The sequence below is a fragment of the Neofelis nebulosa genome, chromosome 10 (genome assembly GCF_028018385.1).
Source record: "Neofelis nebulosa isolate mNeoNeb1 chromosome 10, mNeoNeb1.pri, whole genome shotgun sequence".
Classification (NCBI taxonomy): domain Eukaryota; kingdom Metazoa; phylum Chordata; class Mammalia; order Carnivora; family Felidae; genus Neofelis; species Neofelis nebulosa.
Window position 1 is genome coordinate 39,435,682 of NC_080791.1, and position 19,164 is coordinate 39,454,845.

Below are 19,164 nucleotides of genomic sequence, written 5' to 3' on the forward strand. Positions count from 1 at the left end.
CCAAAGCGTTGTCTGCTCCCAGTGAGGTCCGAGACACCGGGCGTCTCTCAAGGCCACGGGTCCGTTAATGTGGTTCATGTTAACACCGAGCCCTTCCAGTGACAGTGAAGCTTCTCGAAACCACGCGGAACCAAAAGGAAGCACAATGCCCAGTCTGTGTGCCTTAAAAGTTTGCGTTGTTTCTGGAAGGGGTTGTAGTTAGAACAACAGAAGCTCCAGATGGAAGGAAGTGTGGAGAGGCTCTGGTACAGCCTCCTTCCACATTCGAGTCACCCCGACCTCCTCTAAGGTGAAGAAGCATCCAGTTAGGACTGACCATCTCCTCCCCTGACATGTATGTGATCGCTTCTTACGGGATTAAATGCAGATGGGTAATTTCTTTCAAAAGCATCTGGGCTGGGGGCACCTGGCTGGCTCAGTCAGTGGAGCACGTGACTCTTGATCTCGGGTATGAGTTCGAGCCCCACATTGGGTGTAGAGATTACTTAAAGAAATAAAATCTTTAAAAACAAAAGGCAAACCACCTCCCGCTCCGGAAAACCAGATCTGGGCTGGAAGCTTGGCCCCTACAGACAAAATGCACAGTCTGCTCCAGGACCACATAGGCCAGATGGGAATACAAGCTAACGATTAAACAAAACATGAAAGTGAAGGCCACTAAATACACAGGTACTAAGTACCGAGCAACTTGAAATGTCCTTGGGGAGCTCAGGGAAGGCTTCATAAAAGAGGTGACATCTGAGCTACATCCTCAAGTACTGTGAGGCACTAACAACAACAACAAAAACCCCCAAAATAATTCCATAAGTATATTAAGACCCAGCTCAGATTTCACCTTCTTGTGGCCCTTCAGACATACTCCTTCCTCTGCATGGAATTCTGTCTCTTTTTCTGCCAAGTGAATTCCTACCCGTCGAGGGCACCAAAGCAAATGAGCGAGCCCACGGTGAGGACACAGTAAAAGCTGAGGCTGGAAGAAGGTACTAGGGTTGAATGGGGTCCCTCCCCGCCAAACTCATGTCCACTCGGAACTCAGAATGTGACCTTGTTTGGAAATAGAGACTTTGCGGATCTAATTAGTTAAAATGAGGCTGTACTAATCCAGTGACCGATGTCCCTCTAAGAAGACCATTTTAAGACACAGAGACACACAGGGGAGACTGGAGTGATGCATCTACAAGCCAAGGAATGCCACAGATGGCTGGCCACCACCAGCCACTAGAAGAGAGGCACACGACTCTCCCTCTGAGCCCCCAAGAAGGACCCCACGGTGCTGACACCTTCATTTCCAACTCCTGGTCTCCAGAAATATGAGAGAAGGAAGTTCCGCTGTTCCAAACTACTGAGTTTGTGGTAATTTGTTACAGTGGTCCTAGGAGACTCATATGCAGGGTAAGCAGGAAATAAATTACAAGGCCCTCACCTTCCCACATCATACACAATGGGAAGCCACTGGTGGGGGGCATGAGGAAAATTTATTTTGGAAAGATTCCTTCAGCCGTGGAGAAGGGAACACATTGGAGGGCAGAGAGACAAGGCAGTTGGTTGCTGCGACGGAGAGGCGGGAAGTGATGCGCACTGAACTGAGGCAGCAGCCATGGGGAGAGGGGAAGACAGATTTAAGAGCTATCAAAAGCAAGAGGCGGACATTTCAGTGCCTACCTGGAAGTGAGGGATGCAAGAGGGAAGAACAGAGGCTAATTCTACATTTCTAGCTTATGCAAGGGTGTGGGGGATAGTACCATTAGTTGCAATAAAGAAGCAAGAAGGAACAGATTCCAAGCAGAGGGGAGTGAGGTGGGAGGCAGACCCAAGAAGATAAGAAATTATGAACATAAGCTACTCACACCCCAGAACTCTAATCCTAGTGGAGAGTAAGTAACTGAAAATAAAAGAAAAAACTCCAGCCAACCTTACAATTGAGGATTTTGTAGCATATAGATGGTTGAAGCCAAGAGTGACCGAGATCATCCAAGGAGAATGTGTAGAAGGAGACAAGAGAATAAGAGAGGGACATGGGATCCTAACATTAGGGTCGGGCAAAAAGAGAACCCTGGAAGACACGGGAAGGAATGGTCAGAAAGTAGGAAGCAGGTAAACCAAGAACAAATTGCACTGGGGAAGTGATGTAAAAAGAGACACAAAAGATGTCTGCTCTTGTTTGCATGTTTTTCAGATAATAGCCCACTTTTTTTTTCAGTTTACTCTTTTGAGAAAGAGAGAATGTGAGAGAGAGTGTGCAAGGGGAGGGGCAGAGAGAGAGGAAGAGAGACAATCCTGTGCTGTTAGCACAGAGCCCAGCGCAGGGCTAGATCCCATGAACCATGTGATCATGACTGAAGCTGAAATCAAGAGTCAGAGGCTTAACCGACTGAGTCACCCAGGCGCCCCAGAGAGAAACCCATGTTAAAGATAATCCCAAATGTAGGAAGTCACGAGTGAAGGTCTACCCAGAAGGCCAATGCAATGCATTCCATGAGCAGCTTACAGAGGACAGAGAAGGAGGTGGTACACCATTCTATTCTTCCCAAGGCAGTGGGCTTCGTGATTCATGACATTCTAGGAGGGGTCTAACACAGGAGAGACCTAGGGAAGACAGGATGGTGAGCAAAGCACTTAGGTGTGGAAGTAGAAAGAGACTCCTGACAACAGAATTAATACCAAGTCACAAGGAAGCAAGGAAAAACCTTCCTAAAGATCTGTATGAACATGGAATGAACTGTCCTGTGAGGCAGGGAGTTCCCTTTCAATGAATCATCTGGGAGGGCTTTAGAATTTTAGATTAGGGGCGGGCAAAGGGCCAGACAGTAAATGTTTGTGAGCTATATGACCTCTGTTGCATACGTGAAACCAGACATAGGTAATGTGTAAAGGAATGGGCGTGGCTGTGTTCCAATAAAACTATTTGCAGAAACAGGTGATCGATGGGCTGGATTTGGCTGGAGCGTTTAGGCCATTTTGTCAATCCCTTGCTCCTGATCCTTGCTTCTCAAAGAATGGTCCACAGACCAGCAACGTCAGTATCACCTGAGAATTTGTTAGAAAGGAAAAATGCAGGCCCTGTCAGACTTACTGAACCTGAGTCAACATTTCAACAAGTTCTGCAGGTGATTTTCATGCACACAGAATTTGGGAAACACTGGTCTAGATGAGGGGTACCCACACGGGAGCCCAAGTTGGGCCAGCAGTATCTGAATCTCCTGGGAAGCTGATGAAAACCATATTCCTGGCCCTCAGGATCCTAAATTTTCACCCCCCTCTACCCCTCCTAGATAATGCTAAGGCTTGGAAACCTCTGGTCTGGGAGCCTCAGAGGATCCTTCTAAACTAAGTTTCTGTGAATCCACTTAAAGGAAATAAAGATTTGTCCATTCTATTAATTTTATTTTCGTGTTCTGTTGCTTTTTTTTTTTCAGTCAAAACCCTGCTTTCCTGTTTCTGAAAAAATCTTGCCTAACGGTTTGCCTACATTATGAACTTGAACAAAGAGAAAAGAGCACTGAAAGAAAGAGAGAAAGAAAAAAAGAAAGCAAGAAAGCACAAAGAAAGAAAAAGAAAAGGCCAGTTATCAGTCCTGGAGGTCCTACAGCACCACCTGCTGGTCCCCCCTGAAAGCACACTCATTTCCACAAATCTATTAACTCAGAGGTACTGGAGGCCACCGGAAAGAAATGGAGTAGGAGAGAGTAGGGGGAGGAAGAGGAAAGGAGACAGGGAATAAACAGCTGGGGAGAAAGAAAGTACAGCATTAATTATACCAGGACCACACACTACACTGATGTACACTTAAAGATTACACTGACTCATTTCTTTGGGGGGAATTTGGGTCTCCTGGTTTGAAGTCTGGCATTAGAACTGAATTGAGAAGTGTTCACATAAACCCGGTGCCTCTAAGCCTCTCGCCCTGGACTCAGAATGCTCCTGGAGAATGAACTCCGGTTCTGAATAACACATAGAAACCGCCTCACTCTCCTCCTCCCTTCCACACATGTGATTTGAGCACCCATTACGGGCTATGCTGTCCCAGAGTGCACTGATGAGGGACACGGGCATGGTCTCTACGTGCATGGAACCTGCAGTCTTAGAAATAAAGGATCAGGGCACCTGGGTGGATCAGTCAAGTGACTGACTCTTGATTTCGGCTCGGGTCCTGATCGCACGGTTCATGGGTTCGAGTTCCACATCAGGCTCTGTGCTCACAGCGCGGAACCCACTTTGCATCCTCTGTCTCCCTCTCTCTACCCACCTCCCCCTGTTCTGTAATAAATAAATGTTAAAAATAATTTTAAATAAAAAGAAATAAAGAATCAATTAAGTAGACTTCAGGCAAGTAATTGCCGCGTCCCATGGTGACTGCAGGAAAAGCACAGACTGCTCTGGGAGTGCACAGTCTTGACCAGGGTGTGTGTGGTGCAGCCGATGTTTTGTTGGTTAACACCCCATTTTTAGGATCTGACTGCTTTTAGGCAGGGTGTGCGGTCTACTGTCCACACAGTGGCCTCATGGTCTTATTCCTGGAGACTTCGCATTGACCCGCCTGGCCCTGAAAGCAAGAAGCCTCCATCTAGAGATCCAGAGGAAACTTCCAGGTGGAAGCTGAGAGCAGAATCATACAATAGGAGGTGGCCAGATTAGAGGGGAGGATGGATCAACGGAAGATGCGTGTGAAACAGCCAGGAAAGGTGAGAGCTACAGGAAGTCAGGGTCCCGGGGACCCAGGGATGGTGGGGATGGGCCCAGAAGTGAGGCTGGGATGGTTCACAGGGCCAAGTGGCAGAGAGAAGCTTGGAAGCCAGAGTAGTTTGTCTTTTGAAAGAAATAAAGACATTTTGTAGGGACTCTGGGGGGGGTTTGTTTGGGGAAATGACAGAGTCAGAAAGGCAGGACCTCAGAAGGTAGGAAGTGGGGGCAGGGAGTGGGGTCCCCTCTTTAGTTCCAGGTAATGAGTGAGGCGGCCACAGGATGAGGTGGACATATGGAGAGGGGGTCAGAGTCCTTGGAGATCAGGCAGTGGATGGGATACTGGATGCACCTTCAGGGAGGACAGAGTTCTCCTGGGACAAGAATGTCTATGAGCCACTACCGCAGTCGTGAACGAATGGGGGTGACAGAAGATGACAGCAATGAGGGGGAGGTGGGGAATGACGTAGCCAGGTGTCAAGAATAGCTCAGGAGGGATTTTACATGAAGGAAGCGCAGCAGGGGTAAGGAATAAAGACATGGGGAGAAGACACACACCTTCGTGCCCACCTGGAACCAAAGACCTCCCTGGTTCCACCAGCGGGTGGGACCCCTGCTGGACAGCCCTTCTGCCAGAAACTCCCTTTCTGTGTCGAGCCAAAGTTCAGCCACTGGTAGCCACCCCCAGGTTAGAGTGCACACTCTGAAGCCATACAAATTAAACCTTCACCTTCTCACATGTGAGAAACACCTGAAGTCTGAAGGCGGTCCTGTGCTTTGCCATCACCTGGCCATGGGGCCTTGCACACGGCATCGACTGCTCTGGCCCTTCAGGAGATGGGGAGCCTGGCTCACAGGGTGCCTGCCGGCTTAGCAATCAGGAGTCGGCTAAATGTGGAGAAGCCAAGAGAAAGCCACCACGAAAGATGTTCTAAACTTGAGAAAGAATCTGGCAACTCCACATCTGGGTATATACTCACAGGAGCTGCAAGCAGGGACTCGGACAGGTGTCTGTACCCCCATGTTCAGGGCAGCATTCATCGCAATTGCCACAAGGTGCAAGAAAGGTAAGCACCCATGGCTGGATGCGTGGACACACACAGCATGGCGCATACACACACACACACACACACACACACACACACACACACACACGATGGAATATTATGCAGCCTTAAAAAGGCAGGGAGTTCTGATCATGCTACCATATGAGTGAACTTTGGAGACATGCTGAGTGAAACCATCCAGATGTAAAAGCGTACACACTGCGTGACCGTGGCTATCTGAGGTGCCTGGAAGAGGAGATAAGACTCAGAAAGTAGAATGGTGGTTGCCAGGAGCTGGCGGAAGGGAAAAGCAGGGAGTCGGTATCGAAGGGGCACAGGGTTCCGGTTTGGGAAGCTGAGAAAGTTCAGATGGCTCTTGGCAATGGTTGCACAGCATGGCGAACGTACTCCGTGCTGGCCAACTGCACACCTAACAGGGGTTAGGAAGGTACATTTTCTGTGGTGTGTATTTGACCACAATTAAAAGAAAAAAGCTGAAGACGAATTCAATGTGAAAATAAAGCAGCTGCGATCACAGAATCTGGCTTGGCTAACAAAGCCACATGGACATTCAAATCTGACATGGCTTTTATTTCCCTTCCAATGAGGCCGGAGTCCCGATTTCTCTAACCACCTGCACCAGCTCCCTAGGGCTGCCCTAACCGCGTCCCACGGGCTGGATGGTTTAGACAACAACGTTGTCTCTCAGAGTCCGGGTAGCCGGACGTCTGAAATCAAAGTATTGGCAGGTCTTGCTCCTGCCAGAGCCTCCGGGGGACGACCCGTGCCCGTCTCTTGCAGAAAGTGGAATCAGGGTTCTTGGCTCACGGCACCATAGCTCTGCTCTAGGCCTCTGCGTCACACGCCATCTTGTCCCCGGTGTCTCGCATCTCTCCCCTTTGTGTGTGTCTGCGTCCAAATGTCCCCCAATCAGGAAGACATCAGCCATACTGGACGAGGGCCCCACCTTACTCTGGCACGGCCTCACCTCGACTGATTCCACCTGCAACAAGCCTATTTCCACCAAAGGGCCCATTCGAGGGGACAGGCGTTAGGACATCAAGAGATCTTTTAGGGGATACAATTCAGGTCACACCCCCACCCAAATGAAGACTTCATCTCCATCCCCTGGCAGCACCTGACACGGTACTATGTTGACACAGGCCTTCCTCACAGGACCTCCTGGCTTTCCTTCGTGCAGGGCACAGCCTTCACGTTTTCCCCACCAGCCGTGGCTGGGACTCCTCGGCCAACTCCTCCTCCTCCCCCTCAGACAGTGCCCTGTCTGCACGCACGCCCTAGGAAACCCCAGCGTTGACCACCACCTCCCTCTGACACACTGCTGCGGGCGCCTCCACACCCCTCTTGCCTTGGACCCCGGGACACCACGGCCCACGGCCCACCTAACATCGTGCCGCTCACCGAGCAGCTCTGACTGCATGTGTGCAGAACCGTTTGGCTTTCCTCCAAAACCTTCTCCCTCCCCAGACTTCTTCAAAGGGGCGAATGGCCTCACCTTCTTCACCCACTGCCTAAATCCTTGGGCGTGCCGTGTCCATGACTCTGACCTTTCCCTTGTCCTCTGTGTCCCATTGGCACGTCTTCCAAGATGCCCAGAATCTTTGTACTTCCCACCACCCCCAATGCTATCCCCTGAGCCCGCGGGACAGCAAAATGCTCCCACGAGCCCAATGCGGCCACAGATGCATCTGCATCTCCGCAGAGTGACTGCCAGACCTGCCTTGATGAGATAATGGACCGTGTGGCCCTTCACAGAAAAGCTCACTGATCCCTGGTCTAAACACGGATGTCACCTGTGACTGTCCTTCACTGTGGTCCTCCAGCCAACAACAAAACACCTATGTTGCTTTTAGACTGTTCTTTCCCTTTCTCATGCCAACAGCTCCCCTTCTTTTCTGTCTCCTGATCAAAAGCCTCAGTCTGCCTGCCAGGCGGCTCCCTCCCTGCCTCCTTTCCCTCCTGCACTCCATCTCTGACAATTGTCTCCTGGAAACACCATATTCCCCGATCAAGGAACTGCAGTGGCTCTCACTGTTTCCAGCACTTAGCCTACACACACCTGTTAAGTTTTCAAAGGTCCTCTATAACCTGGGCTTACCCTGTAGAGTCAATTGAGGCCCCGCTGCCCCCCAACAGGACAAGCCGGCGCCCTCCCCTCTGCCAGAAGGTGCCACAGGCCCTCCCCAGCCAGTGCACCATTGGTGCAGCCAGCCTACTTTCTTACTGCCGTTGGCATCTGAATGTGTGCCAAACTCTCTCATGTTACACAATCTCCCAGAGGCTCCCAAACCTTCCCTCCAGCTACCACCCAGCTTATTGCTCTCTCCTCCTTTTCCCAGAGAGAGAGATTTTCTGGGGGAAAAAATCTGAAGGAATTATCTACCACCATTCATCTTCAACTCCTCACCCTCACCATTCACCCACTGCCATCTGGCACCCACTTCTTCACTAAAATCACCTCTGCCGGGGGCACTAATGATTTCACCCACGCCAGTAAGCCTGTTTCACTCCTACTGCACGGTCCCCTCTGCAAGGGCACTGAACAGAGTTCACTGCTCTGTCCAAGAACACTCTCCCCCAGGCTTCCGTGATAACCACACTCTTCTTTTCCCATCTCGCTTCTGGAATACTCCTTTTCTCAGTGTCTTCCTTACATATCTGTCTTCCCCACCAAACAGGGAGCTTCCTGAGGAAGGGGCCGCGTCATGTGTGGCTCTCTGATGCCACACATACATTCTAGTATACGGTAGGCAGGACGTCAGTGAATGTCAGCTAAAATCAATTGTCATTTACTGTTTTCAGGTCAAGAATTTTCACTCTCTGGCTAAAAGGAACAAATCAGGAGACTAGAGATGCTGGCGAGGATGTGGAGAAACGGGAACCCTCTTGCACTGTTGGTGGGAATGCAAACTGGTGCAGCCGCTCTGGAAAACAGTGTGGAGGTTCCTCAAAAAGTTAAAAATAGAACTATCCTATGACCCAGCAACAGCACTGCTAGGAATTTACCCAAGGGATACAGGAGTGCTGATGCAGAGGGGCACTTGTACCCCAATGTTTATAGCAGCACTTTCAACAATAGCCAAATTATGGAAAGAGCCTAAATGTCCATCAACTGACAAATGGATAAAGAAGTTGTGGTTTATATATACAATGGAATACTACTTGGCAATGAGAAAGAACGAAATATGGCCTTTTGTAGCAAAGTGGATGGAACTGGAGAGTGTTATGCTAAGTGAAATAAGTCATACAGAGAGAAGCAGATACCATATGGTTTCACTCTTATGTGGATCCTGAGAAACTTAACAGAAGTCCATGGGGAAAGGGAAGAAAAAAAAAAAAAAAAGGTTAGAGAGGGAGGGAGCCAAAGCATAAGAGACTCTTAAAACTGAGAACAAACTGAGGGTTGATGGGGGATGGGAGGGAGGGGAGGGGGGGTGATGGGTATTGAGGAGGGCACCTTTTGGGATGAGCACTGGGTGTTGTATGGAAACGAACTTGACAATAAATTTCATTTTTAAAAAAAAGAATTTCCACTCTCTTGAAATTCTCCATATCATTAGTATTAATACTAATACTATAGTATTAGTGATTATTCAAATGGGGTATCTGCTCTTATGTGGATCCTGAGAAACTTAACAGAAGACTGTGGAGGAGGGGAAGGAAAGAAAAAAGTTAGGGAGGGAGCCAAACCATAAGAGACTCTTAAAAACTGAGAATAAACTGAGGGTTGATGCGGCGCGTAGTGGGGGAGGGTGGGTGATGGACATTGAGGAGGGCACCTGTTGGGATGAGCACTGGGTGTTGTATGGAAACCAATTTGACAATAAATTTCATAATAAAAAAATTATAAATAAATAAATAAATAAATAGGGTATCTGATCAATTTATCAACTGGATATCCTGTGGGTCTGTTTCTAGTTCTGATTTTTCTCTTGGTTTTCCTGTGTATCAGCTGCTGAAACTACACGTGAAAAACCAGACAAGAGTTTGAGGCTCTGGATGAAGTTACCTACTTCTGGAAAAGATTTATTTTTGCTGCTGGCTGGTGGGCAGACTCGAGATGCTGACAGTCCCCGTATCTCCTCATTCAGTCAGTACTGAAAGTGATTCAAACCAGGACGCTGGTCCCCATGAGGCCTGGTCTAATTTAGGATCACCCCTTACTCCCTAGCAATGGGCTCTCGAGCCTGGGGTGTGTTGACCAAGCTCCTTTCAACTTGGCTGTGTCAACTCTTAATTTTTGCCCCAAGCCCTGTGGATCTGGAAAAGTCTCTCAGCCAAACTTCCATTCAAACAAGCTAGCCTACTACCACCAGAAAGCTCCTTAGTGTCTCACTAACATTGGACCCCGGGGGCTTGGCTGCCTACACCACTCTACAGGGCTTCTCCTCCTACACGGCAGGGGCAGTGGATGGCCAGGGACCTGACTGTGGTCAGCAACTAGTCCTGAGTCCTCGGCTTGCCTCTCTAGGTGTCCTTCACCTTAGACTGCATCAAAACCCTTGTTTCTTCCCACTTTCAAAGTTTCACAGTCTCTAACATCCCTAACATACGCTGGACACGCCAGATGATACATTCTTCTTCTGCGGCTCTGTCAGTGCCCAGCCTGGCACACCCTCCCTTCCCCTAAGAGCATCACAACACAGAGACCCACGTTAAAACAGCATGGATTCTGACGTGCAGACAAGGCTGTTCAGCTTCTGGAACTGTGCCCATTCCTATCGAATATCTTTATTATTTGCTGGCCTGGCTAGTAAGACCTACAGTGTTGACGAGGACCCAGCTAGCGCTAAGGCTAAAAGTCAAAGAGAAAAGCCCAACCCCAAAGAAGAAAGCAGCCATTGTAGGCATCACTCTGCCTGGTGGCACACAATAAATTAACACGAGGGGATGAGGCCTGAGTCATAGCAAAGGACTTAAATTGTTCTTTTTTTAAAAAGGATGCGGCGGGGCGCCTGGGTGGCGCAGTCGGTTAAGCGTCCGACTTCAGCCAGGTCACGATCTCGCGGTCTGTGAGTTCGAGCCCCGCGTCAGGCTCTGGGCTCATGGCTCGGAGCCTGGAGCCTGTTTCCGATTCTGTGTCTCCCTCTCTCTGCACCTCCCCCGTTCATGCTCTGTCTCTCTCTGTCCCAAAAATAAATAAAAAAAAAAAAAACGTTGAAAAAAAAAAAAAATTAAAAAAAAAAAAAAAAAAGGATGCGGCGTGTTCAGCAATAGGTCAAGGCCAGAGTCAAACTTTTCAGCCTTTGGCTTTTCAGAAACTAAAGCAGCACTCTTTCCTCAGTGGAGGAGAACACCAGAAGAAACACAAACATTCTTTTTGTTTTCATGATGCATGGCAGAACCAGTGACTGAAAATGATGACGGGCTGATACACAGTCCCACTTTCACACGCATGGAGAAGACCTACTCGAGCCGTGTTGTGACACAAAGAACGTTCTGCACAAACCCGCTGACTCCAGCACCGGTTCCTCACCGCCCATACCCCATGTTACCCCCCAACTCCATCACTCCCTGACCAGGGAGCTCCTGATGGGGCCTCTTCTCTATAGGACACTGGAGTCTCCTGTGTAGTATGTCTCCCCTTCCTTGCGGAATATGGACCTGTCAAACCGCCAAGGAATAGATCCCAGCAGCTCTGTCGCAGCCAACACCCCCAGAAGGAGTCATCACTAGGCTTCCCGATGCTCCAGCAACGCACTGGAGAGAAGAAACCAAATTGTATGTTGGCCGCCACTTTCCCCAAGGGACCCTGGGAGCAGTGGAAAAGGCGCGGGCCAAGGCTAGGTTTGAGTCCTGGCTCTGCCCCTATCTAACATCGCTCACCCAGGCAATTCAAAAGGCACCGAGAGCCTACTCTGCATCAGACGCCGCTGGGCAGTAAGGGTAGAAACATGACACAACATGCCCGCCGTTATGGCGCGAGAATCCAAAAAGTGCCTCAGTTTCTGCATCTGCTAGTGAAGGTGCCGAACCAAGTAATCTCTGAGGTTTTTGAGTTCTTCTGACCAAATTTAAAGTGCCAGGCTTGTATGATCCGAGTCACAGGGCTGCTGGCTGGCCATGAGCATCTGTGTGACTGCGTGGCACAGCCTCTCCGGGCCTCGGTTCCCACGTCTACAAGGCTATCGGGTGAGAAAACATCCCCAGTTACCTTATGCAGCCACAGTGGAAGGTGTCCGGAATCGCCCTGCAAGGAGTCCTTCTGCTGAACGGCAGCCCAACAGTAAGAATCCACAAAGGCAGCCTGACGCCAGGAGAAGGAACTTGGGGAGAAACAGCTTATCTGGGTACCTGAGAAGCAAAAAGAGACAGCGCTAAATAAATGTGTGAGCAGTATCTGGACCACCCCACCTCCCACCCCCCAGCCTCAGGTCTCTCAGTGGTAGCAGTCACAGAGCAATGCACCACAAGGTCAGAACCAAAACCAGATTCATATTAAAGCTGAGTATTTGAGAGATTTTTGGCCGACGCTGGTCATGACGGCAGCTTGGGCTCAGCTGGAGAAAGCTCTTGAAAGTGAAACCACCATAAAAAGAAAAAGTGGGCAGGAAAAGAACCAGGGCTAAAAGCATAGCAAGGCTGGCTGAATTTGGGTGAGGTTTGAGTGAAGGGGAGGGGTTACAGGGGAGGGGGGAGGGTCTATCAGAAAACTGGGCAAAAGGTGCCTGGGTCCCTCAGTTGGCTGAGCACCTGACTTCGGCTTAGGTCATGATCTCCCGGTTCTTGAGTTCGAGCCCTGTGTCAGGCTCACTGCTGACAGCACAGAGCCTGCTTTAGTTCTTCTGTCTCCCTCTCTCTCTGCCCCTCTCCTGCTCAGGCATGTGCTCTCACTCTCTCTCAAAAATAAATAAACATTAAAAAAAAAAAAGAAAAGAAAAAGATGGGGTGCCCAGGTGGCTCAGCCGGTTAAGCTTCTGACTTCGGCTCAGGCCATGATCTCGTGGTTCGTGAGTTCAAGCCCCGCCTTGGGCTTTGTGCTGAGCACTCAGAGCCTGAAGCCTGCTTTAGATTCTGTGTCTCCCTCTCTCTCTCTCTCTGCCCCTCCCTGCTCATGCTCTGTCTCTCTCTCAAAAATAAACATTAAAAAAATTTTTTTTTAAAAAGAAAGAAAACTGGACTAGAAAAGGAGTCCTTTAGAACAGAGAAGCCAGGACTTCTACCCTGATGAAGGGAAGGCTGAAGGAACTTTTGGTGATAGGTCACTGGATGGCAAATCAGCAGTTTTCCGTCTCCTCCAAGAAGAAAGAAGGCACAGGTAAAAGTACAGCCCAAGGAAGAGAGAGCAAACCCGCTAACGGAGGGATGGGTGTGGGGCGGGGTGGCAGGAAACATGGGTCCTACTCCCGGGCCCCCATCTGGCACATGTGGGAGCGTGTATCTCAAGCCGAGAGCAGGCACACTGTCCTCCACACCTTGCACAGTGTGAGAGGTGCTAGGTGCTTGGGCTCTGATGCTGTTCTATTCAAACCCAACTCTGCCACTCACAGCTGGGTGACCTCAGGTCACTTCACCTTCCAAAGCCAAGGCTCTCCAAATGGACGATGACATTAATGTCTATATTCTCAGTAGGCTGCCTGGTTCCCAGGAGTTACTCAGGAAGTATTGCATTCTTCTGTATGAAGTAACTAGCAGGTTCTGTTGTTGCTTTAAAAAGTAGGGGCATGACCACCCTGGAAAGAGGGGAAAGGAGTGGCAGGAAGATACTGGGGTGGACTTGCCTAGTCCCTGAAACATAAAAAGCCTCAAAGCGTCACCTCCCTCTGGGGAGGGTGGGCTTTACGCTTGTGGCAGGAGAAGGCAGTGACGGGGATGTTGTCCGGGGAGCAGAATCTTGTGGTGGAGGAGGTACAACGAGGTCAGAGCACCCCCACTTCATTGGGTATTTTTATACCCACAGACATCAAGAAAGGACTTTTCAGCAAGAGCCCTTGGAGGACATCACAGTGAAAAGTCACATACCATCAGAGAGTGTCCAACGATAGGGTATGTTCTTGCCAGCTAGGAATGGCTTAAGTATGAGTTGGGGGTAGGTCACGCATTTCAAGGAGCTTTCAATTCTCATAGCCCACTGAACTTCAGTTCTTGCATTTTATAAAAACAGAGTGGTCAGAACAGTGCTGGGCCGTAGGGATAATGTCACACAGCTCTTGCATTAGCATGACTTTGCTAAACGCTGCCTAGGAAGTCCCCATCCACCAAGGCTTACTGATCTCGGGTTATAAATGGGTGGTTTCTGATGCGTTGCTTGCTTGGTATCCTCTCTCCAGATACTTTCTCATGCAAAAGGACAGTGCTATCAGGATTTCATGAAAACCTGTCTGGTCCTTCCTTGTATTTCTTAGGTATGGTCCTGGCAGTGCACATAGCCAGCATGTAGTAACATTCTTTCTATAGGATAATGTGTTTCAGGTCCTGTCTTGGGACCTCAAAAACCTCCCCCAAGGCACCGGTGGAAACTGCCAGAGCATAAATAAGTAAACTTCATACCAAAGCTTTTGCAAAAGAGGAAGAAAGAAAATATAATTGAGTCTAGAGAGACGGAAATTGAGGATGTGCTGAGCTCAAAATGTTTTTCATCTGGAATGGAAGGTCAGAAAAAAAGACAACAGACAACCCATATTCACAGGATACAGGCGGTCCTTAAACCCTTGCCTCATTTAAACCTCATGACCAAATCGGAGAGAAAGAGAGAGGGAGGGAGAAAACGGTATCTTATCTTCATTTTACCGTAGATAAAACCAAAAGCTCAAAGTAATCTCTATCCAAGCTAGTAACTGGTAACACCAGAACTTTAATCTCTCAGTCTCTTAAAACACTCCTCTCTGGGCCAGTCACTCCAACCAGGCCATGCTAGAGGGGGTCCCAGGAGCCAGGGCTCTGTTGGAATGGAAGCGACTTGGGCCAAGTGGTTCTTCTGAGAGACCAGAGGGGCAGAGCTTTCTGGGAAGGGTCAAGACAAATCCAGGAAAAGAAACACATCGAGCCCCGAAGGGTATTCCCAGGCCAGAAATGAGAAATACAGGAAGTCAAGAGTCAGGGAACAGCAGGAGCCAAGCTGGGACAGAAGGGTGGGTGTAACGAGAAGGGTTTCTTTCCTGTGGTGGGGAACCCCGAAAGTCTACACCACAGGGAAGAAGAGCTTGTATAAACCTGACGATTGTCCAGTGAGTAAAAAAATTCCCATAACCTGGGTACCAGGGCAAAAAAGGCATAAAAAGAACTCAGTGTTCTAGTAAAGAGGCAAGTAGTACTCAATGTACCTAAATATTTTATTTTAAAACTTTTTTATCATCAGAGATTAATTAACGTAAACATACATAAAATTACAGAAAATAATATAACAGACACCCAGGAATTTAAAACAATATTGACATTTTGTTGCATTTACCTCATCTTTTTTTTTTTTTTTAATTAAGCATTTTATTTAGATTTTTTTTTTTTCAGACCTACGGAGAAGTTATAATGTTCAGTCTTATAAAGGAAGGAAATCCTCAGGGTGCCTGGGTGGCTCAGTTGGTTAAGCCTCCGACTTCGGGTCAGGTCATGATCTCACGGTTCCTAGGTTTGAACCCCGTGTCGGGCTCTGTGCTGACAGCTCAGAGCCTGGAGCCTGCTTCAGATTCTATGTCTTCCCCTCTCTCTGCCCCTCCACCACTCTGCTCTGTCTCTCTCTCTCTCTCTCAAAAACAAATAAAGTATTTAAAAAAAAAAAAAAAAAAAGGAAGGAAATCCTGCCATTTGCACCATGGATGGACCTTGAGGGCATTATGGTAAGTGAAAGAAGTCAGAGAAAGACAAGTACTGTATGATCTTACTTCTATGTTTTCTCTAGCAAAACCAAACTCACGGAAACAGAGAAGAGTTTGGTAGTTGCCAGAGGTGGAACATGGGGGCAGGTACAGGAAGTGGGTGAAGGTGGTCAAAGGGCACAAACTTCTAGTTTGAAGATAAGTAAGTTCGAGGATGTAATACATGGCATAGTGACTACAGTTAAAACTACAACACTGTACCATATATTCAAAAGCTGCTAATGAAATCTTAAAAGTTCTCATCGTAAGAAAAAAGACTATGTAGGGTGATGAACGTTAACTAAAAGTACTGTGGTCATCATTTTGCAATACATACATATGTCAAATCATTATGTTGTACCTTAAATTTACACAATATTATATGTCAGTTACAGCTCTGAAGAGAGCTGTACAATACAAGTGGAAAAATTACATAAAATCTGTAAACGTGCAGGAAATACAGTATCGGCATAAAAAAAAAAGAGTATTGCAGTGAAATCCCAAATACTCTGGCATTTGGATTCAACCATTGTTAACATTCTGCTCTCTCCATCTATACATGTATATATAATACATACGTTTATTTTTCTTCCCGAACCACCTGAGAGTAAGTTGCAGAGGTCACGACCCTTTCCTCTCAGGAGTGGGTGATTCTAAGAACAAGACATTCCTATAGAACCCAGTGCAATTATCCATTTTTTAAAAAAATACAATACTGCTATCTATGTTCGGATTTTCTAAACTATCTTATGCAGCAACTTTCCCCTCCTCCAATCAGGATCCAATCCTGCACCATACAGCATGCATCCAGATGTCACGTCTCTTCAGTCACCCTGTCGTAGAAGGGTTCCACAGCCTTCCTCTGTTATTTGTGACCCTCACGGGGGCAAAGACCACAGGCCCTCTGTTTTGTGTGATGATCCCTAATGTGTGTTCATCTGCTTGTCTTTTCATGCTCCAACCCAGACTGTGCATTACAGGCAGGTCTCCTACAGAAGGGTTGGGGGTCCCTTGCAGGACACCCTGGGAAGGCACCTAACATCGGTTTCCTCCAGGACAAGTGATGTCACATATGACGGTTACTTGGTTAAGCTGCTGTCAGGGCTTTGCCGTAAAAGTGCCTTTTTTTCCTGAGAAACAAGTTGTCTGTGTCCTCTGACTGTGTAAGTATTTGGTCCCCAACAAACTTTCGGGGTGAATCAGACACTTCAACTGGGGTCGCAGATGGAGTTTTCCAACTTTATCCTTCCCTCTGCATTTGTAACAGTTAGCATTTTACAATAACAAGGAACTTCCCCTTCCCCCAATGTATGCTTTTTAGTATCAATATGGACTTATATGGTCTTTTGTTTTTCAATAGTTTATGATCTGGTTGCTGTTACTTATTCTGACACTCAAAATGTTTCAAACTAGCTCCTGTGTCCTTCTGCCATGCTCCCTGTGGGGAATAAGTTTAAGAATTCTCTCTTCAGGGAGCCCCAGTTCCTTTTAGTGGGTAACGGAATTTGTAAACCCAGGATATGGAAGCCAGATGTGCCCACTGCTCAGGGATGCCGTTGCTCCTAGCCTCCTTTGGCAGACACAGCTAGGAAATCAATCTGTACATGTGTGTGTGTGAGAGAGAGACGGACTTTATACTGAAAATTCCAATTTAACACCACTGCCCTTCCCCCAGTCCACATCTGTATTTTCTCTTACAGTGAGAACCCTAGATCCCAAATATATCCACATATTCATTTCCTCAATCCTAAAATTCACACAGAATAACTTTCAGAATTTTTAACGCAAACGTATATTCTGATTTTCATTTTAAAGGGTTACTCTAGATGCGATGTCAACAACTGCGCATCCAGGGTCAAGAATAGAAGCGGACACCAGTCAGGAATGTACCACAACAGTGCAGGTGAAAACAACACGAAAAAACAGTCACAGGGGCACACATGAAAAGACACGGGGGCTCAGCTGGTTGAGTATCTGACTTCAGCTCAGGTCATGATCTCACAATTGGTGGGTTCAAGTCCCTCATCGGGCTTGCTGCTGTCAGCACAGAGCCCACTTTGGAATCTCTGTCCCCCTCTCTCTCTGCCCCTCCCCTGCTCATGCTCTCTCTCTCTAAAGAAAAAACAAAATAAAACAAAACAAAAACAAAAAACAGTCACAGTACGCAACTGCCTGCATTGTCTTTGTTTAAAAAAAAATTTTTTTAATGCTTATTTACTTTTGAGAGCGAGAGACACAAAGCGGGAGTGGAGGAGGAGCAGAGAGAGAGAGAGAGAGAGAGAGAGAGAGAGAGGGCTCCAGAATCCGAAGCGGGCTCCAGGCTCCCGGCTGTCAGCACAGAGCCCCACACAGGGCTCGAACTCACAAGCTGTGAGATCATGACCTGAGCCGAAGTCGGACACTTAACCAACTGAGTCATCCAGGTGTCCCTGGCTGAACTGTCTTTGATTTCTTATAGGTCCTAGCCAGGTCCAGGCTAAAGGATTGGTTCCATGAAATGAAGCGCAGTGCAAAAGGCCAGATGGAAGGCAGAACAAAGAAATCAACACAAGCATCTCTGCTATAATGCCATTCACGCGTTAAAAAAAAAAATAGTACCGTTCTAGAAAATCACACAAGATCTGTACCTAGAGCACTAACCAAACAGTAACAATCCTGATAAAAACATACTAGTGCGATGAAAGGGTATGTGAAGAAGGTTGCTGGGTTATGTGCACAAGAAGAGAAAGGAAAATGGAGAAAGACCAGACAGAACTGCCCGACAGCACTTCTGAAACACGGCACGTGACCAAACGGAGCCCAGAGGAAGAGCATGGGGTGAATGGGTACCATGTACTCGCCAAGGCATGAAAACCAATGTGACTCCCCCATACTGGTATTTCCTCACGTACTGATCACATACAAGCTACTTCCCATCACAGAATCACTTACTAAAGGAAAATGGGTCATTTATTAAATACTACAATTAAATAGGAATTATTAGATGCTCTTGTTCAATCCAATGAAAGAACCTACGGACTAGTTGTCATCTGGTCCTATTTGTCAGATGAAGAAATAAGGCTCAGAGTAACTTCCAAAGTCAGACGGCTAATACTTGGTGCAGATGCGACACGATCCCAAGTCCCTGCTCTTCCCCCAGGGTGATGACACCCTGGGAATGAGTGACCAGGGAGGAGAGAAGGTGGAGGCAGGGCATGGAGGCAGGGTGGAGTGCAGAAGGGTAGGTGCTGTGCAATGCCAGGCCAGCCAATGACACAAGAAGAAGCAGGAAAGGGCGAGCCTCAGCTCCCCAGCAGTCTGGTCCTGAGCTCCGGGCCCAAGCTGATAAGAAAGTGTCATCAAAACCCACAGTGCCAGGCATCTGGCTGGCTCAGTCGGTGGCACATATGAGTCTTTATCTCTGGCGTGGAGTTTACTCAGTAGGGACGGAGGCTGGACCCATGGAAGGGAAGGGCCAGATCAAATAAACTGTGTCATCAAACCATCCCAGCAGGAATACGACATGTAAGAGCCAGGAATAAGTTCCTTAGCAGTCCCAGACCTGCCACACCTCCACGAAAGGAAATGCAGCCTGGATTTCTGCACTGTAAGAGGGCAGCAGGGAGACACACAATTTCAAAATTGTG

At 48.0% G+C, this 19,164-nt stretch overlaps 1 protein-coding gene across 1 annotated transcript in view; it reads right to left on the reverse strand.

The window, feature by feature from the left end:
• Positions 1–19,164, reverse strand: part of PANX1 (pannexin 1) — a 46,188-nt gene that overhangs the window by 5,563 nt on the left and 21,461 nt on the right. The window contains exon 2 of the mRNA XM_058687451.1: positions 11,902–12,041. Coding sequence (XP_058543434.1) covers positions 11,902–12,041 — 140 coding nt within the window. The remainder of the gene's footprint in view (positions 1–11,901; positions 12,042–19,164) is intronic.